General features: G+C 49.3%; 2 protein-coding genes across 2 annotated transcripts; one reads left to right on the top strand and one right to left on the bottom strand.

Annotated features, from left to right (window-relative positions):
* The first annotated feature begins 123 nt into the window (after positions 1 to 123).
* On the top strand, positions 124 to 4,391 carry IGFBP1 (insulin like growth factor binding protein 1). The gene is made up of 4 exons (XM_052639186.1): positions 124 to 469; positions 1,998 to 2,182; positions 3,274 to 3,402; positions 4,260 to 4,391. The coding sequence occupies exons 1-4, from the start codon at positions 124 to 126 to the stop codon at positions 4,389 to 4,391; spliced, it is 792 nt and encodes a 263-aa protein (XP_052495146.1).
* A 6,792-nt stretch (positions 4,392 to 11,183) lies between these two features.
* Positions 11,184 to 19,397, bottom strand: IGFBP3 (insulin like growth factor binding protein 3). Its single transcript, XM_052638786.1, has 5 exons — positions 18,989 to 19,397; positions 15,814 to 16,040; positions 15,217 to 15,336; positions 14,107 to 14,243; positions 11,184 to 12,540 (listed from the first exon to the last, which is right to left on the bottom strand). Exons 1-4 carry the CDS (start codon positions 19,395 to 19,397, stop codon positions 14,118 to 14,120), a joined length of 882 nt encoding a protein of 293 aa, XP_052494746.1. The 3' UTR covers positions 11,184 to 12,540; positions 14,107 to 14,117.
* Positions 19,398 to 21,963: the final 2,566 nt, after the last annotated feature.

The raw sequence follows: 21,963 nt of genomic DNA, 5'->3' as shown, positions 1-21,963 counted from the left end.
GCGGTGCTCAGCGAGCATCGGCCACCGCTCCTGAGCCACCGCCACACTCAGGCAGCATCCGCCAACCGAGCCGCCCCTACCGCCCAGCGAGCGCCGGTTCCTGTCTGCCACCCACCGCTGGAGATGCCCGAAGTCCTTGCTGTCCGAGCCTGGCCGCTTCTGCTATCGCTGGCCGTTCAGCTCGGCGCGACGGTCGGCGCTCCCCAACCCTGGCGCTGTGCGCCTTGCTCCGCCGAGAGGCTGGCGCTCTGCCCGCCCGTGCCCGCCTCTTGCCCGGAACTCACCCGGTCCGCGGGCTGCGGCTGCTGCCCGATGTGCGCTCTGCCTCTCGGAGCTGCATGCGGCGTGGCTACTGCTCGCTGCGCTCGCGGGCTCAGCTGCCGCGCCCTCCCGGGGGAGCCGAGGCCCCTGCACGCCCTCACCCGAGGCCAGGGCGCCTGCATGACCACGCCCAGCGATGAGGCCACAGGTACCACCGTCTCCTCACCTGGGTTCCTCCCCTGGGGCAGATGGGGTAGGAGGCTCCAGCAAGGCAGGGAAGGGTGCTCCATCAAAGCCAGCAGAAAGCAAACCCGGCCAGGCTCAGAGCTTGCAGCCAAAGCGTGGAAGGGGAAAGGCTTTTAAGTCGCCTAGATGAACCCTATTGTGTGGTCCTGTAGGGGCGCTCAGGATTAGGGAGGACACACACAACTTGGTGAGAGAGTTGGGGAGGGAGCCCAGAGCCCCCTTGGCAGCCCACTGACCTATAGAAACCTGGACATGAGAAAGGAGGGAGGCCATGGGGATGCCCAGGCAGTGGGTGCCACTCCAGGTGCCCCTGGCTCTCCTCTTTGCCATTTTCCTAAAGGCCTGCAGTGGGAGCCCATCCTGCTGGCCTCCTGGGAAGTGTTTGGAATGTCCTTTGTAATATACGTCCTGTGCAGACCATTATGTGCTTACCAGATGTTTACAGAACAAAATGTGAAAGTTTAGGTACTTGCGTTCATTGCCATAGAAAAACGGTGTTTGATGTGTGTGCCACCTGCTCAGAACTTGACAATTAGAGCTTTCCCGAATTTAGCAGTGATTTATTTGTAGTGAGAAGCAGAGGAAATACCCGCTTCTCTACCCTCTCTCCTTACCTCCCTGTCCTGGCAGCTGCGTGTCCAATGTGGTTCTGTGATTCTTGGAGCCTTTCTGTGGCTCTTTGTCCTGATGGGGATCTGCTGGAGGGGACACGGTTTTTCTTCTGGTTCTCTGCCTTCAGAGTCAATGAAATGGAGTCATCTCCATGGCCCTCAAAGGATAGGGCACCCCCACTCCAGGGGAGTCCCACAAGAGATCCAGTTCTCCATCATTCTGTCCATGTACCAAACCCAAACCTTAGGACCCCCTGCATGAAATCTGGTGACCCTCTCTCCTCTTCCCAGGGTTGTAAAGAAGTCACTTTGACTGTGGGAAGGGAGAGTCCCTGGAAAAGAAGAGAGTAGAACTGCAGCGTAGACCCCACCTCTGAATGAACCCTACCACCTGTTCATAGGGAATTACTAAAATGCCCATGTTATGGACGGGAAAGAAGAGGATGGGGTGAGGATCTGAATTGTGGTTTAGTCACTAAGTCGTGTCTGACTCTTGTAACCCCATGGGCTATAGCCCACCAGGCTCCTCTGTCCATGGGATTCTCCAGGCGAGAATATTGGAGTGGGTTGCCATTTCCTTCTCCATTTGAACTGTGCTCCATGGCTTTCTCAGGGCTCTGCCCAGGCTTTGACAAATGTGCATTTGGCTACATTAGAAGCAGAATCACAGGGCACTCTTGCCTTTGGTATTGCTGTTGGGTTACCCCTCTACCCAGAAACCACTAAAAGTTCCTTTAAAGAGGAAGTAGGCAAAACTCTGGGTCAGTATGACCATCCTGTCCCTGTTTGGTTTTGTGGGAAGGGAAGCAACTTCAGGGGGTCACAAGTGCAGATGCTTCAGTGAGGGGGGCTCATGGGCTTTTGTTTTTCCATTTTCAGATACAAAAGACACCACCAACCCAGAGAATGTGTCCCCAGAGAGCTCAGAGATAACTCAGGAGCAGCTTCTGGACAATTTCCACTTGATGACCGAGTCCAGTGAGGACCTGCCCATCCTCTGGAATGCCATCAGTAATTATGAGAGCTTGAAGGCTCTTGACATCAGTGATGTCAAGAAGTGGAAGGTGAGACCCTTGAAGCAGGTGGAACCTCTAGCTTGAACCTGCTGGGCCCTGCCAGTTTGGTCCTGAGCCCTGGCGATAAGCACATACCTCCCCCAAAGCCTAGCATACATTCCCCAGTTTCAACAAAGGAACCTGGTGGATAGAAAGAAAATGCAGTCCATGCTGTGCAACTTTAGATGCATTACTTCATGTCTCTGAGCTCATCTCTAAAATAAGGGTGTCAGACTAGCAGTGTCTAAAGAGCACTAAGCTGTTCTTATCTTCTTCTCCTGTTGCATCTTTCTCCCCACTTTTAAGAAATTGTGTTAAAATATTCATAACATAAAAGTTAGCCCTTTAACCATCTTAAAGTATAAAGTCTAGTGGCTTTAAGTACGTTCACAGTATTTTGCCTTTTCATCTTCCCAAATGAAAACTCTGTCCCCCTTAAACACAAACTCCGGGTAGCATCTTAATTGGTGTCTGCTTTCAGTTCTACCACTTGAGGGCGACAAAGAATCAAAGTTGGAGTGACGGTTCATTTGTGAACCCAAAAATCACTTCTGCAAACACGCATCGTCAGAACAGTGGAGGATGGAACTGTTTTCTAGGCACTTCAGAGTTTCATCTGGAAATGATAACAATAGGGAAAAGTTCATCCTGATTTCAGATTGTTCAAATGAATGCCTTAATCCTCAATGAATTTGGCTTATGTGAACTAACCTTGTAGAGGAAAGTTGTACAAAATTTAGAAGTCTCTGCTACTAAGTCCTCCATTCACAAAGTTGTGCCCAGATGACTGGTGGCAGAATTATCCATGGTGGGGAGGGGAGGCAGGAGAGTCAGAGAGCTCATGGGGTTAGTGATGCTCTTGACTCCTTTAGGTGCTTAGTGAATGTTCAGAAGGGAGGGCATGGGGTTCCCATCTTTTATGTTAATAATTTAGGACAGAGATTAGCCACCTCCTTCTACAGGTGAGAGAGTGAGGCCCAGGGAAGGCGGGTCCAGGCCTGTGCTCAGAGCCCACATAAAACCTTCTACATTCACTCTCCACCTCCACTTGAGGCTGACAGTACCCTGTCCTTTATCCCAATGTCAATTTATCCTTTTAGGAGCCCTGCCAGCGAGAACTCTACAAAGTGCTGGACAGACTAGCCAGGGAGCAGCAGAAGGCAGGAGACAAACTTTATAAATTTTATCTGCCAAACTGCAACAAGAATGGATTCTATCACAGCAAACAGGTATGTGCATCCTCACAGGATGGCCCCTGCTACTCACACGTCTGCTAAGCCAGTCTTTCAGTGAACAGGGTGTCCAGCTCCAAGTAAGCGCCGTGAAGCCCCATAACTGATCATGTCATGTAGACTAATTTCTCTGGGACTAGAGCCACTAGCCCCTGGGAGCCGGAAGATCAGCTCGGTGCTTACCGTCAGTGGGGGCCGCTAGACTCAGGGGTCCTGGGCTGAGCGTTATTCCGTCATCCAGCAAGTATGAGCAGGTGGGGGCCTTCACAGGCCCCTCAGGATCTCAGTTTCTCACCATAATAGAGAGAAAGGGGACAACTCTACTTAGGAAAATGATGATCTGTTTCGACATCTCTCACATTTTTCTCCCTACAAAAGAAAGTAAATGAACTTTATAATTCAATACAATAGCATTGTTTCTTGGATAATAAATGAGATTAACAAACCAAGACCTAATTTTGAAGAGCGCTTTCAGACTCAGTGAAGCCCAGATTCTGTGAGTATTTCTGGAGGAAACTGAGGACCAGGAAGTGCTTTGTAACAGATGAGGAATTTGTGAGAGAACGTCTGCCACGCATGGACAGGCTCCCTCTGGGCTCAGTAGCTCTGATGTATGGGCTGTGAAGCAAACAGTTGCGCACATGCTATACCATTCAACACACACCCGACGTCCTTATTGCACCGGGCACTTGATCTTTGTCTCCATTGTGATGTAGGCTTTGCCCTCAGTCACGGTCACAGCCAGTTTGGGGGGCTGGGTTGCTCACAGTTGGTTCTCAGCTGGGCAGCACGGAACTTCCCCTCCCCCTCAGCTTCACTGGGGCCGCTCTTGACCTTGATCCTTCTCTTTGCAGTGTGAGACGTCGCTGGAGGGAGAGCCTGGGCTCTGTTGGTGTGTCTACCCTTGGAGTGGGAAGAGGATCTTGGGGTCTGTGGCCATCAGAGGGGACCCCCAATGCCAACAGTATTTTAACTTACAGAACTGAAAACAGATGCAATATGATTGAATTCCTGCACATGAAATATTTAAGTACATAGTATATTTATACTCTGAAATACACACACACTTTTATATAGAGAGATGTATATGTATATATATGTAGGAATTACTTTTTTATACTCCACATATTACTTGTAGTTTATTTATTCACCATAAATTTATTTTTTCTACACAGTAACTTGTGTTATATTAATTTATATATCATGAAACACTTCCCATCATGTTATATGTAAATACTTGTATTTTAGCTCTTCAGGGGTTCATGCTTCTGTCTTGAAGAGCATAGGAAAATATTGCCTAGCAAGTAGCAATGATATTTTTCAAGTGATTCAATGGAGGATGTTTAAGCTGCATGTAAGAATGATTTACTTTATTTACCGTGTTTAGCGTAAATTGGCAGGGAAACTTAAATGTTGATTATGTAGTCAAAGCCACATGTGATGATGTCATTAAATGTTAAAATATGCATTGGATATATTGTCAATCATGGGAACACAGTGTAAACATGGAATAAATGTCCCACCCTGGAACATTGCTACTGTCGTGGACATTGGTTGAACATAACGTCTTCTTCCTTCCTGAGTTCCTTCCGTCCTCCATCCTGCCCCTTCTTTGTGCAGCGTTGGTGATTAGAGTCTGCAGCCTCCTTGTACCCACAGCTGGCAGGTCTGCTCTGCCTACCCCACTGCCCAGGGCACCCCTCCCTTTGCAAGCCCTAAGCTCTCCACTAGCTCTTCCCCTTCCTCTTGAAAACAGGCCGGGGTTTCTCCCATTTTCAGTGCAAGATAGAATCACTTCCTTAACCTCCCCCTCGCCTGTCTGTTCTCTGATTCTGCCCGACCCTGTCCTCTGCAGGCTCCAGTGGTGTCCTCCATGACGGCACCGTTGGCCCCTCTGTTTGCCTGACTAAGCCCTGAGCTCACAGCGCGAGTCCTCTGTTTTGTGGATTTCTTTCTTTCTTTAACTATTCTCGGCTTGCTTTTCCTGACACTGCCCCTTCCTCATTCCTGCCTGCCCTGCTGACTGTTCCTTCCTTGTCTCCTCTGGATGGACATCTCATCCCTCCTAGTGGATCCCACCAGGTCCCTACCTGATCTGGGCTCCCCATCTTGGGTCTGCCCCTTCACTGTCTGACCTCATGTCTGCTCCCTTCCTCTGCCCGGTCCCCAGAGCTCCCTGTGAACTCAGCTCTCAGACTCATCATTTAAACTGTACCAGTCAGTCTGATGTGAGTCAACCATAGATAGCCTCATCCCACCCTGGTAAAAGTGTACAGCATCGTGGTCACCATTATCCCACGAAGGCAATGGAAGCATTCTCAGCACTTCAGCCCTCATGAAACCCCTGTAGGACCCAGCTTGAGGGCCTGACTCAGGAGCAGAGCTGGGGGAAGGTGGTCTTCCCTTCCCATGATATGTGGGAGGTATCTTCTGGGCAAAACTAAAAGGCCTCAACTCTAAACTTGAAGGTACCATCAGAACAGTGCCTACAGAGGTCCTCATCTCAACCGAAGTTGGGGGCTTTCATCTACCTTGCTTAGGTGGTTAATTGAAAGTATCAGTTAAACTATAGAAGTATCAATATGGTCTTGGATGCGGGGCCCAGCCCTGTCCAGTCCCAAGGCTTTTGAACATGCTCTCATGGATCGGTCATAACCTGCCACCGTGTCTCATATTTCTAGCTCCAGTTTCTCTCAAACGAATCAGGAGTTGATGGGCATTTGTGAGGGAGTCTGAGTTAAGGGTCCTTCACGATTTCAGTGCCCCTTACCTATCTTTTCTTGTTGCGTCCACCTGATTCTCCAGCAACCTCTCAGCAGCTCCCTTGGGTCAGGGGGCAGCTCTCTCTGTTCACTGGTAGAAGCTGTGCACCCATGTGTGGAGAACGTAGTCACAACAGCAAGTCCCACGGGTGCACACAGGTGTCTGGGGGCACTGGCTCTGGGGACAGCTCCTTGGCGGGACAGAAGGACCTCTGCCCCAGATGTGTTTGGAAACTCTTCCATGTCTGATCCAGGCCATAAGCATTATTAACAGGATGGCTTCTGTGGGTGGGTCAGTTCTGGAGTGCTGCTGCTCTTAGCCTCACAGCCAGCAGAGGAAGAAGGTACGAATGGAACCTCTCCCTGGTTTTCATGCTTTTGACTCTATGGGTCTAAACTGGGATAACACGTCCCTACTTCCTGAGCTTGGGACTCCCTCAAATCTGAGGCAGCTAGAGCAGCGCTTAGAAGGAAATTTACAGCTGGACATGCCCCTATTAAGAAAAAAAGTCTCAAAAAAACTTTAGGACAATGGAAAGGGAAAGTGAAACCAAATCTAAATCTAGCAGAAGCAAGGAAATAATAAAGATTAGAGGGAAATAAATGAATAAATGGAGAAAAGAAAATCAACTGAGAAAAATCAGTGAAAGCAAAACTTGTTCTTTGAGAAGATCTGCATGATTGACAAATCGTCAGCTCTTCTGACCAAGAAAAAAGACTCCAGTGAGTAGAATCGGAAGTGAAAGAGGTGGCCTCACCACTGATCATACAAAAAACAAAAAGGGTTGTAAAGCAATACTATGAACGACTGTACACTGACAAACTGGATTACTGAGATGAAATGGAAACAGTTTAGAAACGCACGAACTACCCAAGCTGACACAAGAAGAATTAGACTATCTGATCAGGCCTGTAACAAGTGAAATGAATGAATTAGGGAAAGAAAAAACTGCCCATTAATAAAAGCCCAGACCTAGATGGCTTCTTTGAAGAATTCTACCGAATGTTTAAAGTCTACAAATTCTTTACAAACTCTTCCAAAAGTTAGAAGATGGGAGAACACTTCTCAATTCATTTTATGAGCCTACATTCATAAAAGTTTTACCTTGATTCCACTCCAGACAAAGACATCACAAGAAGAGAAAACTACAGCCCCAAATCTCCTGTGACTATGGGCACAAAAATTCTCAACAAAATACTAGCAAACTAAGTCCAACAACATGTTAGAATAATCGTTCACCATAATCAAGTGGGATTTACCTCAGGAAGCCATGGTTGTTTTAACATCCTAAAATCAACTAATGTAATAAACAGTACAAATCAAATAAAAACCCCCACAGATCATCTCAATAGGCTCAGAAAAAGTATTTGATAATATCTAGCATCCTTTCATGATAAAAACCCTCGACCAACTAGGAATAGAAGGAAACTTCTTCAAGCGGACAAAAGGCATCTTGGAAAACACCACAGCTGACGTCATGGTTAATGGTGAAAGTCTAAATGCTTTTCCCCTAAAGTCAGAAACAAGACAAGTATGTCTGCACTCATGACTTTGCTTACATTGTGCTGGAGGTGCTAGTCAGGTAAGTTAGGCAAGAGAGAGAAATATAAGGCATCTAGATATAGGAAGAAGTAGAGCTGTGTCTGTTTGAAGATGGCATGATCTTATACACAAAAAATTCTAAAGAATCCACTAAAAGATTATTAGAACTAATAAATGATACAGAGTCAATACATAAAAATTAATTGCTTGCAAAAATCAAAAAATGAAATTAAGAAAATTTCACTCACAATAATAGTATCAACAAGAATAAAATACTTAGTAGTATATTTAACAAAAGAAATACAAAATTTGCATTCTGAAAACTACAAAATAGCTTTAAAAGAAATTAAAGATAAATCACAAGCTGGAACCGAGATTGCCAGGGGAAATATCAATAACCTCAGATATGAAGATGATATCACGCTAACGGCAGAAAGCAAAGAGAAACTAAAGAGCCTCTTGATGGCGGTGAAAGAGGAGAGTGAAAAAGCTGGCTTAAATTTCAACATTTCAAAAAACTAAGATCATGGCATCCGGTTCCATCACCCCATGGCAAATAGATGGGAAAAAATGGAAATAGGGACAGACATTATTTTCCTGGGCTCCAGATCACTGGGGATGGTGACTGCAGCCATGACGTTAAAAGACACTTGCTTCTTGAAGAAAAGCTCTGAAAAACTGAGCATACTCAAAACCAGAGACATCACTTTGAAAACAAAGGTCTGTCTAGTCATAGCTGTGGTTTTTCCAGTAGTCATGTATGGGTGTGAGAGTTGGACCGTAAAGAAGGCTGAGCACCGAAGAACTGATGCCTTTGAACTGTGGTGCTGGAGAAGACTGGAGGGTTCCTTGGACTGCAAGGAGATCAAACCAGTCAATACTAAAGGAAATCAATCCTGAATTGGAAGGACTGATGCTGAAGTGAAGCTTCAATACTTTGGCCACCTGATGCGAAGAGCTGACTCATTGGAAAAGACCCTGAAGCTGGGAAAGCATGAAGGCAGGAGGAGAAGGGGACGACAGAGGATGAGATGGTTGGATGTCATCATCAACTCAACGGACATGAGTTTGAGCAAGCTCCGGGAGATGGTGAAGGACAGGTAAGCCTGGCGTGCTGCAGTCCATGGTGTCGCAAAGAGTCAGAAATGACTGAGTGACTGAACAGAATACAAAAAGGCCAAAACCCAACTGCCATTTCTGAGGTTCTGGGAGCAAAAGTGGGGGACTGTGCATGATCCCTGCACACCAAGGGGGTGGCCGGACCACCTAAGCCACCCCTCCAGCCCGCCTATCGGCCCCTAACCTTACCCCATTCAAGGGGCAGGCGCACCCCCTCCTCTGACCTGTCTCAGGAAGGCAGCAAGGACCCCTGTTACTTGCTCTCACACCCTGGTGCTGCAGCAGGAGCCCTAGCCTGAACTTCTCATCGGGCCTCTTACCAGTTTCTATTGGTTACGGAGTCCAAGGACCTAAGCTGGTAACAAAGGGAAGGGAAACCAGCAGCAATGATGCCTTGGGCCTTACTCCTCCCCCGTGGGCTCCCCTGCACTCACTCCCCACCAGCGGCACGGCCCACTTGCTTTGTCTCGTTTACTATGTTTCTCTACAAGAGCAGTGATCCTGTGTTTTGTTCTCTGCATACGGACGGTTCCAGGATAGAAAACGTGGACATGACTGGTGGAACGTGGGGCTGGGAGAGGAGGCCAGGCCATTCTCAGTGCTGGGGGTGTGGCTGGGGTGGGGTTGTGGGAGTGGGAGCCTGAGATGGCCACGGTGGCAGACACCTCACCCCTAATTTTGGGAACAGATGCCTTCCTGGGCAGTGGGCCGCCCCTCCCCCACACCCCAGCAGGATACTTCGGTAAATAAAAGGAATTCATTCCTGTTCACTATGGAAGTTGTTGAAATTGTAATGAAATAGAAACAAAATAAGGACATTATCTACATTCAAAGTATAACCAGGTTACCATCTGGGTGTATTTCCATTCAGTTGTGTGTGTGTATGTGTGTATACAGAATATAATTGCATTCTGCTTTTCCTTTACCTCACCATGAGCATTTTTATGTCTTGTTAACATCAAAAACATTTTAGTAGTGGCATAATATTCCTTTCTACAGAGGTTATTTCAGTTTAAAATGTCCTAGTGGTCTCTGGGCACATTCCAATTAGGCCTTTCTGCTAAGTTTCTGTACAAGTACGGTTGGTTCAAGTTTGGACCACATAAGAAAATGACTCTGGACAGGTTGCCTCATTAGAGAAACCCTGTTTCATGACACCCATGTCAGCATCAGTGATTGAGATTTTCCTAGTGTGTTCATTTTCTGGTTGAATCCTGGTAAGGTGTTGTCATAGCAACCGCTTGGCCTTGGCCTCGGTGAGTAGAGAGCCCCATCACTCATTTCCTTGTGCCCTTGGGGTTGGTGGCTGGGGACCTGCACTCAGGGCTGGTGAGAGCTGAAGCCTGAGGGTGGAAGGTCTACCTAGGTGACCGAGGAAGGGAAGGTATGGGCAGAACGAGGTGGGTGCAATTCATGTGCTTACTGGACGTGGCAGGAGAGCATTTGGAAGAAAAGGTGACCACAGGTGTGGAAGGAGGTGGAGAATGAGGATAAGAGAGGGCACATGAATGGGGGCTTCCAGGAAGACAAGCCCAGAGGGCTTATACAGTCAGCATCCTGGGCAGCTCACGGCTCATGGTGGCTCCAAAGGGCCTGCCAGGTTCCTCCCCAGGTCCCCAGGACCACCTCCCACACCCCTGGTGCCCAGAGCACCCACAGAGCTCTCTGCTCATCACACACAGCTCTGTGATGCAGGGCCCACCTTAGATGTTCTACTAACAGGTCAGTTACGGTTCTAAACAGGAGATTCCTTGATGTGCATTTCATCCTTTGATGCCCAGAAGTCACAGGCTCAGAACTTTGCCTGAAGAGGCTCTGTGACAAGGGGCAACTGTTCCAAGGCTGCGGAGAGGGGATGGAGACCCTGGAACCCCACCCAGTGTCTCCTGGGGTTTCTATCCCTTTCTGGCCTCATCCACTCCCTTCTCCAGACCAGAGAGGGGTTGGCTGAGCGGATCACAGGAAAAGATGTGCGGCAAATGCTCCAGAGTGTTCCATGCCTTCTCCTGCTCAGCCATGAAGGCTGCCTGGAGTGGTGACAGACAGGACAACAGGGGATACAATCTAAAGGCCACAAGGGTCAGGTGGTCACTCAGGTCAATAAGCTGGCCTCTTAGAATCAGAAGCTCACTGCAGACATGACCCAGTGCCCCCATGGGTACCAGCAAAACCCTGGGGCGCCTCCTTGGGTTCTCTTGCCAGAGACGCAAGCAGGGAAAGTTGGAAAGTTCCAACTACAGCCGGAACACCATTGCCCTCCTGTTTGTTAGTAACACAAAAACTGGAGGAAGGGGGATTTCTTTATGGTAAAAATTTTATTCACTATTTATAAATACATTGCAAGACAAACTTTTCAAAAATACTTTTTTTTTCCTCAAAAACTTAATTAAAAAAATAAAGGAAAGCTAATAGGTAGGCGGAACATCTTTGAGATCCCTTTGTGTTCTCCAGGAGGGCTGTGTGCAGCGTGGATCCAACCAGAGGCTGCAGGGGGGTGGCCAGGGACCCCTCCCTGCTCTTCTGCAGACTTGGGAGGGCGCCCCCTGGGAAAGTGGCTGAGCCTCGTGCACAAGCCCCCTCCTTCGGTCGTGGCTGTGTTTATATTCTCTAGCAACGCTTAAAACTCATCTAGGATTATCTAGTATAGGTGCTATCATATTTGGACGATGACGTATATACTGTGAACAGTCAGGAAGAGGGTACTCTGTGTGTACTTGTGACTTAGAAAGAAAAGGAGGAAGTCCAAGTGCACCAAGCAAGGGCGATGCTCTGTGCTCCCTGTGTCCCTGACCGGCTCCCCAACAAGCCACTCGTCTTCCAGGTTATATAGGAGGATTATTTTTATACTGTGCCAAGGAGGACAAAAGGGGAGAGATGAAAAGAAACCTTTGTTGCCTTCAAGGAGCTTATCCTCAAGAATAAACTTGCTCTTGAACGGCTGAGTAGGAAAACACTGTTTTCCGCAGTCATCTGGAGAGTCAGGCTATGACTTGTGATGCCTCTGGCTGTCGCCCTGCCCCCCTGCCCCATGGGGCTTCAGCAAAGCCCGCGTCTTCAGAAAGCTGCCTGACAAAGAAGGGTCAGAAATCCCCGCCTTTGTCGGTTTCCAGAGTTCCCTAGAAAATTCTTGTCATTTTTTTTTTTTTTTCAAACAAGATTCCACTTGATTCTCTCCACTTGTTTCCAAGCAGTTCAGGCCCCTTGGAGATACCAGATATCTTCTTGGTCCAGGGACCGTGGCCCGGGTAGCCCCAGGTGGGTGTGTGGGGATGCGTAGGCATTAAAGGACAGGGTGTTCCTCTTCTTGATGAGGCCTTGTCTCGTCTTACAAGTGGAGACGAAGCGAGTCTACATGAGCAACACCCGTTGCTAAGGCATGAAGTGGAGGGTTGGCTGTGGTGAACAGGTGGGGAGGGTCCCAGGGCAGTGTGAGCTACGGCTGCACCACCGTGCTTGAGCTTACAAGTATTTTTATAGGAAGCAACGAGAAAAATCAAACAGCGTTTCACTGACTACTGGAAAGTGGAAAGATGCCAGGTTCACCATGTGGAAGAAAACTAGGCATTTCAAACATCTCTTTCTAAACTTTGGTTTAAAAAAAAAAAATCAATTCACCACAAAAAGAAATAGAAGTCGAGGCTGTAGCCAGCTGCTGATCATGTCCTTGGCAGTCTTTTGTGCAAAATAAGGCATATTTGAGCTCCACATTAACTAAAACAGAAAGAAAAAGGAATGTGTTGAAATAAATCTCCCTAAAATCAAAAGGGCTCAACGCCCACCCTGGGATAATCAGGCATGACACCCACACATTTGGCAGAGCAGGGGCTCACTCTGCACTTTTTAATGAAGCAGAGAACTCCATGAGATGCCCACGATGTCCACTAACATAGTTGCCCTAAAATTACAATTATTTTTTTTAACTTGCAAGGAAACAGAACTGATCACTAAAAATGACATTTTCTTCTGTTTACTTAAATTTATCTTGAGACCATGAAATATATTTATCTTTTTTCTCCCAGTAGCTCTCAGTTATGAAAAGAAAACAAAATGAAATATGATTTTATTCTTTCACATGATGGTTTCAAATTTCATTTTCATATTAGATTTTTTTTTAAAGAAAATGATTCATTTATTAATGAACTTGCTCAAAAATCAAGGAAATCACAAGTCAAAACCAGTCACTAGTTTGCAAAGGAAATACCTTTCATAAAGCCTGAAAACAAAAGTTCAACAAAAAGTGAAACCAAAACCATGTTCATTGTTCCCATCCTTGCTAAAACCTGGGGCTGGTACCTGTTGCTTGAGGAGTTTTGTTCTATGATAGTGCAGTGTTAAGTATGACTCATGGGCTTTAAACGATACTAACTAATCTTTGATAAGATCTTTCATTAAAAGCGGTATTTTATACTACAATCAGATACACTTTCATCTTATTGATCTGATTTTTCTGTGGCTCTTAAGAGTGTCACTAAACAAAGTATAATTAGGACAAGGCCAATTTTATGTTTGGTGGTGCTGGTGGTTTGGTCAGTAAATCATGTCCAACTCTTGCGATCCCATGGAGTATAGCCCGCCAGGCTCTTCTGTCCATGGGATTTCTCAGGCAAGAATACTGGAGTGGGTTGCCATTCCCGTCTCCATTCATATTAGACTTAAGTAAACTCTATATTAAAATGATACTAGTCATTGACTGAGGATAGCTGTAATGTATTTTATCAGAAAAAAAATGCTACTATCTTTTAGAAACTCATTCTTTCAACAAGTGCTTTTGGATGAAAACAATTTACATGTGTAATTAAATGAACCATGAGGCTCATGGGGGAAAAGCTTAACTTTGGAAATCTTACACTGCATGTGTAAGAATGTTTAAGTGTTGTAAGTTCTTTGAAATGAAGCAAAGTGTCTCCTCCCAGGTGTGCAGTGGCAAAGAACCCAGCTGCAATGCAGGAAATGCAAGAGATGTGGGTTCGATCCCTGGGTTAGGAAGGTTCCCTGGAGAAGGAAATGGCAACCGATTCCAGTATTCTTGCCTGGAAAATCCCATGGACAGAAGAGCCTAGTGGGAGCATGCATGCGAGGTGTCTCTTAGACAACCTGGCCACAGGCCCTCTTTCCTGCTCTTGTCTGGGCAAATTGAGAGCTCTGTCTTGTGTGTGTAGGACTGTCCTCCAGGCCAGTGCAGCTGCTGGGTCACCAGCCCCTGGGATCTACAGGTGTCCCTCCCACCAGGGCCGGGTCCTGCGCCCCCGCGGATCCCTGCCAGTCCCCAGCACTTACGTGGCCACAGTCTACTTGCTCTCCGTGCTGAGGCAGTGCACGTCCCCTTTCCCCTTCATGCTGAAGGCCGGGAGGGGCTGCCCGTACTTATCCACACACCAGCAGAAACCTCGCTTCCTGCCCTTGGAAGGGCGGCACTGCAAGCAGAGCACAGATTAAATGAGCCCTGGAGAGGCCCCACCTTGGGGGTCCTATCAATGGGGCAGGTGGTCAGCACCCAGGATGGCTTCCCAGCGCAGTCCCTGCTACCCTCAGAAAGCACAACTGATCAAGGCCTTGTGTGCACAGTGTGTGTCTGGGGCCACGACGGGTGGATGTGAGTGCCCCACAAAGTGAGGGGACCTGGTGGTTTTGTGTCCCTCAGGGTCTCACAGGAGTGGACACTAGACCCCGCTGGCCCTGCAAAGTCTCTGCTGAATGGGGGAGGCATGACAATGCCCCTGTGTATGTGGTATCTTCTCAGGGTAAGTCTGCTGAATAAATGATTAATAGAAATATACAAAAAGGCCAAAGAGACCTGTTCAGTGATCACTGATCGAGGCCACTGCCACCAACATGTTGAACATGGCTGTACTGTTCTGTGATTAATTCTGTAGGTACTGCGGTAGGAGTTGTCCCACTAAAAAGTCAGTTGAGATGCTGTCAGAACAGGATCTGAAATCTACACAGGTGCACTCCCTATGCCTTCAAATGAACACATCTCCCATGTGTCTGATCCTGTACAGCTGGGCACCATCAGGAAGGCATGGGCGTACAAGGGTCTGACATGGGAACTCAGAAGAAGCTTCCTGCCATAGGACATTACATCAGGCTTCTTGGGAATTCTCTACAATTGCTGATGAAAAATGTCCCTCCATGGTGCAATGCTAACATGTCCTGGTCCCTCCACAGCTAGTAAAGGGGTCCCAGGAGGCCTTACACTGCTTGTGGGTTGGGAAGGAGTCACAGACAGTGAGAAGACATTCATGTGAAGCCCCTCAGGTCTTGGCTGTGGTGGGTGGGGGGCAGGGGTGGGAGCAGGGGCTGCAGCCGAGGACTCAGGTGGAAGCCTGTTCCCTTGTCCAGATCAGCGGAGGAGGGATAGGAGCAAGTTGCTTGGATTGTGCTCACCTGCTTTTTCTTGTAGAAGCCCTTCTTGTCACAGTTGGGAATGTGGATGGCCCTGGGGCTGAGTGTGTTCAGGAACTTGAGGTCGTTCAGTGTGTCCTCCATTTCCCGGCGGCAGGGCCCCTGGGGAGGAGGCACGGGTTACCCGGGAACTCTGTGTCTGATAAAACCCCATAACACCCAGAGAACTGACCATGTGCCCCTCGAGTATCTTTTGTCTGATTTAGTTGTCACCGTTCCCGTGCAGATGCCAACCACAGCCCCCTGTCTCTCTCATGATTCCCCAGGGCAAGCTATAGAACTGGGACAGGGGCACACAGGCCAGGACACTCAGAGGCCAAGTGAACAAAAAGAGGCCAGCTTTGTGAACACACTGCTCTGCCCAGCAGAGGTCTGAAGAGCAGCACACTGATTCTCATGGGATCTCTGCCACAGGGGAGGGTCAATATCCCTTCTGTAGGAGGGGCTCACAGCTGCTCGGTGCATCAGCAGGACCACCGGAGTAACTGCTGGGCTCTTGAGTCAATGGTGACCCTGTGATCTCTGGATACCCAGGCCAGGTGGCCCCACCCCCACATCAGCAAGAGGAAAAGCTCTCACGTATTCTGTCTCATGCTTGGACTCGGAGGAGAAGTTCTGGGTGTCTGTGCTCTGAGACTCGTAGTCAACCTTGTAGCGCTGGCTGTCCTTGGCATGACCTTTTCTGATGACATCCATCTTGGTGTGGGCAAGGTGGGATTTGGAGTCGGGCACCCGGCGTGTGGAGAGGAGAGCCTGGTTCTCCGTGCTCCCCATGCTGTGGTCTTCTTCCGACTCACTGCCATTTCCTTGAAAGACACAAGAAGGCACAGATTTGACGGCCATTGATATTTGATGACCGTCTTTTCAAAATCTTGCTATTTCGATCAAGTCTGATCTACACGGAAACGTGATTCCACAATTACAGATAAGTTTAGAAAAAACACCACAGTAAAGAATTATTCCATAATATTAGTGGTGAAAGGTACTCCCTTGGCCTCAAGAAGTCATCTTTTAAAAATTAAATGTGATGTGCTTCTACAATATGTGCTGCTCAAGAAAATGCTTTTCATGCTCTAAGCTTTCCCATATCTCTCACCCTCCACCAGGATGGGGCAGACCTGAGTCAGTGAAGGCTCAGGCCCATTCAGAAATCTGGTAGGGCTACTTCAGAGCGGGCCTCCTGGGTGTGGGACTTGTGGACAAGCGTATCTTCGCCCCACCTGGACTTGCTGCATCAGAAGCACTGGGGTGATGGCGGCACCTGGGAGTCAGCAAGCCCCAGGGATTCTGATTCCAGCCTGTCCTAAGCGGTACCAGGTAAAGGGCTCAGATGGAGAAACTGAATTCTCTGCAAAGCAGCTTTACCTCAGGCACCTGGACTCAGGAGGCCTGTCTGGTAGTGTTCTATATGGTGTTCACAGCTGCAACTCTTACTCACTGTCCAGGTAGGGTCTGGAACACTCAGGAAAGCTACACAGACCCTGTGCATCCTGGGGCACTGTCCTGGATGAGTCCTTTCTACCCCCTTTGCACAGGAGCAGTGGGGACAAGGACATCTCCATCTCTCAAGGCTTACAATCATCTGTTCCAAAGAGCTTCACTTTGAAAAGGAAGCCTTCCTGCAGATCTCTGACTGTAACCAAGCTAATGCAGACACACTTGCTATGGGCATTGGAATGTCCACAATATCACTGGAATGTCAAGGACTCGGATTAAATGTACAGCTGATGTGGAGCCAGGATGCTCTGCCCATTTCTTTTCCTGGATGAACCTGGGATGTTAAGGGAGAAGGGCCAGTAGAGAGCCCCTTCCTTTTGTCTGGTTCTATGTAGCCATGACACCGTCATAGGATGGTTTCACTCTGACAAGCAGTGCCCTGAGGCTATCCTCCCAGGTGGGGTTCAGTTCACTGTCTGATCCTGTGTCTACTACACCTGAGGTGCCAAGTGTACTGCTGCAGCTGACCTGTTCTCTACCCTCCTGAGAACACACCCATCGAGATGGCAGCCTGCTCACCCTCCTGGAAGCCCGCCAAGGCTTCTGGCTCTGGGCTCTGAGGAGCAAATGCCTTGCTCTAGCTTGGAGAATGCTTCTGGAGGGTTGAGTAGGGTTGAAAGATACTCTGCTCTGTTGCAGAAGCTCTGCTCTCTTCAGGAGGCTCTTTGGACAGGTATGCTCACCGAGGTGTTTGGAGAAGTCCCCATTCCCTCTGGTTTTGATTTCCTCACCCAGGAAAAGAAACGGTTCCTTGAAGAGAAGTGGCAAATTTCCCAAAGGGTCTAGTGTCTGGGAAAGCACAAATTCATCAAGCTCAGATCCGATACAGTAAGTTTTAAATTTGGTTCCAATTTCCTTTCATCTTAGTTTTCTCTTTTCAGGGAGTACTGGGCCAAAGGGGAATGCTAAGAATATGTAAATGAATATATTTGCATTTCTTTTTCAAGAACTCTTGAGTAATTTCTTTTGGTTTCTTTCTAAGGCCTGCTGACAAGCACAAAGAGAAACCCCTTCCATTTAAGCCACAGATAATTGTCTTAAACTTTTGACTGTGACTTAAATTTACTTCTCCCCGCTTAAGTGAATTTGAGAAGTCACTTAGATCTTTATGTAATTTTATAATAAACTACATCAACCTATACTATGGAGATCCTATGACAGCAATCATAATGCCTATTAAAGTCTGGCCCCAAACGGTAATATCTGTAACAACTTCTAAGATCACTTTTTGAATTTCCAAAAATGCACAGTAACAGTGAAGTACTCACACAGCAAATGACCCAACTGCCCTGAGTGTCAAACACATCCAGGAATTCTAACAGTCTACTATAGCCAGTATATGTTTTAGGCAGTTGTAATTTTACCTTTTTCACTAGTTTTGGAAAGGAAATAGCCTCACCTGGGAGAGGAAACCTGCACGGAGGGAAATTAGAAGGGGACTTCCATCCTTCCAGCCACGGATGTTGGGGGCGGGCGGAGGCTAGCCTACTGTGCTTTGTCCAGCTGGAGGTTGGAGGTGGGGGCTTTTTCTCCTAGCCTTCAGCGATGTGGAAACTTCTGCACTCACAGGACTGAGGCTGGCTAAGCATGCTTCAAAGTTAGAGGAACACCTGCCACCTTCAGAGTCACTTTTTTCTGAACGTCAGGTTGTCCGACTGCAGAAGATATACCCGGTTCCCACCTCCCTGGTTTTGGGACACCCCTGGACGGGACACTGCTTTGCAAACTGTGGTCTGTGCATATCTTAGTACTTTTAAAGCCAGGTACCATTTCCTAGAACGTGCCTGCCCACATTCCCGGTCCAAATGCACCCGGTCCCGTCCCCTGCGCCTCTAGGTCCGCAAGAATCGTCTGCGCGGACACATTCGTTCTTAGTTCGTGGGAAACCCAAGTCGGAATTGGGCCGCACAATACACGCCCACATTTCCGCGCGGCTCCTGCATGAATGGCCGGAGAATCTCCTCCGTCCAGGACCTCTCCATTGACCACTAACCTCCAAATCTGCTCCCTCCCTCCCCAGGGAATCTATAATCCGTTTTCGCCGAAAGAGTTTTACAATTTACAAGAACGCGCAACTCAAAGAACGAAGAGAGTAGAAGGCCGGTCGGGGAGGGTACCTCCGGCAAGCGGCCTCGCGTCTTGAGGCTTCAGCTTTCCCATGTACAACCCTTGGGGCGGGAAGAGCTACGAAGTAGCACCACCTCTGACCTTGGCCCAGGGGTGCGCTTCGGCAGCGCATCTGGCGCGGGCAGCTCACCTGGCGCGGGTGGCGCGGGCAGCAGGTAGGGGCTCAGGCGGCCGACGGCGCTGGCGTTGGCACAGAGCCCGCGGCCGTCCAACAACGCGTGTAGCGGGCGCGGATCGCCAGGCGGCGGCTGGCAGCGGAGGCCGGAGCCACAGCGCTCGGTGTAGACGCCGCAAGGCTGACCCTCGCGCAGCGCGCAAGTGAGACAGCAACCGCAGCCCGGCTCGCGCACCAGCTCGGCGCACGGGGGCGAGGGGGGCGGCGGCGCGCACTGGGCAACGGCACGCGCGTCGCACGGCTCGCAGCGCACCACCGGGCCGGCGCCCACAGTGCCCGCCCCAGCTCGTGCCGCCGGCGGTCCGCGGAGCAATGCCAGCGCGGTCAGAGCCGCAGCCCAGAGCGCGGGGCGTGCCCGCAGCATGGCGCCCGCCGCGGGGGCCGGATGCTCGTCCGGCCGCGGGGCGCGGGGACTGGGCGGCAGCGAGCTGAGCGAGGCTGTAGGAGCGGGGCTGGCAAGGGCTGGCCCTCAGCGTGGAATAGCTGCCGCGCTCGCATCTGGGCGGTCCGGGGAGCGCCGGCCGCTATATAGAAGCCGGCGGCCGAGGACACGCCCCGGAACGGCGCGCCGGCTGCGGGGAGGGGAGCGGGGGCGGGCCGGCGCAGACCCGGCTCCGCCGACCCGCGCCAAGCTGTGTGTTGCAGGGTCAAGTGCGGGGGCGCACAGCCCGCGGCCGCCGCGGCAGGCACCTGCTTCGCTACCGCAAGCTCGGTGCCCCCCCGACAACCCCTCCATTCCCGGAAACCTGGCAGCCCCACCAGTCTGCAGTCCCAGGTGCCTCCGGTCCTCCAGGAGTCTTGGTCACCCCGGGATCTCTGGCGCCCCAGGCCACGCCAGCGACTCTGACCTGGGCCACTCCCTTGCAGCCGCCCTTCCCTCTCTGTGTCCCAGGTTGAGGTCACTCCGCGTCGAAATGGTGTCAAGGAAACTGGTGAGCGCAGCTTCTCACCGTGTGTACTTTGCAAAGCTTTGAAAATTTTAATTCCTCGGGTCGGGGGGTGGAGGATGAATTTCTGAATGAGGATGCCCGATTCGCATCTAAGTCTCAGGGAGCCAAGGACTTGGGGCTTTACCACGAGCAGCCCGCTCCCCACAAATGCGCGTCTGCAGGTGCGCACGTGGTCTTTGCTCTTTCCAGATAAGACTTCTCAGTGCCTTGAGGGTTCGCACTTTCCGGGTGTCTGCAAGTCCCTGGTTACTAAAATGGACCGGCGGCAAATGGTTACTTAGAGGGTTTGTCAGAAATTTGACACGCTTGTCTTTGTTTTAGGTATTTTCCCTGATGAGGTTTTCAAATAGAGCTTATAGTCACAACAAAAGAATATAAAAAAACAATAAAACGAGCATTGCTGAAGTGTAATTAATAACTGAACAGTCCTTAAAATTGGTGATATTCACTGTCTTTTTTTTCAGGCTAGTTTTTTTTTCAAGTTCCCAGCGGTGCGTTGAAATGGAGACTCTGGGAGTCTCGCTCGTCTGTGTAATCTGAATACCTCGCATTACACAGGGCGGGCGGGGGCGGCGGGGTGGTGAGCCGAAGGGCACAATTGCTCCCCGAAGTCTCCGCGAATCCGGTGGGCCAGCTCCGTGCGGGTCAATGGTGTCTGCCCTCCCCTTCCTTAGGTGACCAACAGAGGACGCCAGTAGTCCAGGATTAAATTGGGAATTATCAATACACTTTCAAGGTTCTTAAAAAGAGCCTGTGGATAAGCAGTGGCAACCCGCGATACCACCACGGAGCGGACTCTCCTGGACGCTGCGGATAACAGATACTCCCCGGCTAGGAGGAGGTTAGGCGTCTAGGAGGAGCCTTTTGCAGTTTGCAGTAGAAACATCAAATAAGGACCTCCTTGCGTTCCCTCCTGTCCATGAAGGACAGGAGATAGGATGGGACATATCCCTTTTCACTAACAGAATTCAGCTGGCCTGATTATGATTGGTGATCGCTGAGGTCAGCCTGGGTATCTTCACCTCATGACAGAAACCTCCCATCTCCTTCCTCCACTCTGGCCAGAGCTCTCCTCTTTGAGTGTGTGTGTGTGTGTGTGTGTGTGTGTGTGTGTGTGTGTGTGTGTGTGTGTGTGTGTGTGTGTATCACCATAGCTAGCCTCCTTTTAGAAACTGGAAAGGCCAATTTACTCATACCTAATAAATAATAATAGTAATAATTGAGGGTCTTCCTTGGTGGCTCATATGTTAAAGAATCTGCCTGCAATGCAGGAGACCCAGGTTTGATCCCTGGGTCAGGAAGATCCCTGGAGTAGGGCTCGCAACCCACTCCTGTATTCTTGGCTGGAGAATTCCATGGACAGAGAAGCCTGGCTGGCTGAAGTCCGTGGGATCGCACAGAGTTGGACACCTGAGTGACTAACACACAGACACACACAGACACACACACACACAATTATTGAGTCTCTGCAAAGGAGAGGAGATCAAAGGCAAACAGAGAGGATTTTGCCTCCCCCAGCCCACAAAGCCACAGCCTCTCATTTCTGTTACCCGCCCTAACCCACCCAGAACTCAGACTAGACTGCCCTGTTTATTGTGAACTGTGCCATAACCATTACTCTCTATTCCCTATCTCTTGTACCACTTCTGCATCCATATGTCATCTGCTTTGATAGCCATGAACAGGAACAGAATCTCCAATTCCATTGGAAAGTTAAAGGAAACAAAACTTGCTGCTCAATAACTAACCATGGATAACTTGACTGATACTAAGATTCTTGGAGTGGCAAGTCCCCCTCTGTTTAGTACTGTGTTATACATGGGATGAGCTGATCTTTGGTCGGTGTGATACTTTTTACCAGCATTATCATCTGAGTAGTGGACAAGGGAAGCCCAGGGAGAATGCCTAAGTCACCCCGGCCTTGCAGTTTGAGAAAAGGTGAGTGTTCTGCAAGGGAGTCCCTAGGGGGCGCCTAAGCGC

This window comes from Budorcas taxicolor, chromosome 4, assembly GCF_023091745.1.
Source record: "Budorcas taxicolor isolate Tak-1 chromosome 4, Takin1.1, whole genome shotgun sequence".
NCBI classification, from domain to species: domain Eukaryota; kingdom Metazoa; phylum Chordata; class Mammalia; order Artiodactyla; family Bovidae; genus Budorcas; species Budorcas taxicolor.
Note: the sequence above shows the minus strand (reverse complement) of the source record. Positions and strands in the feature narration are given on the sequence as shown.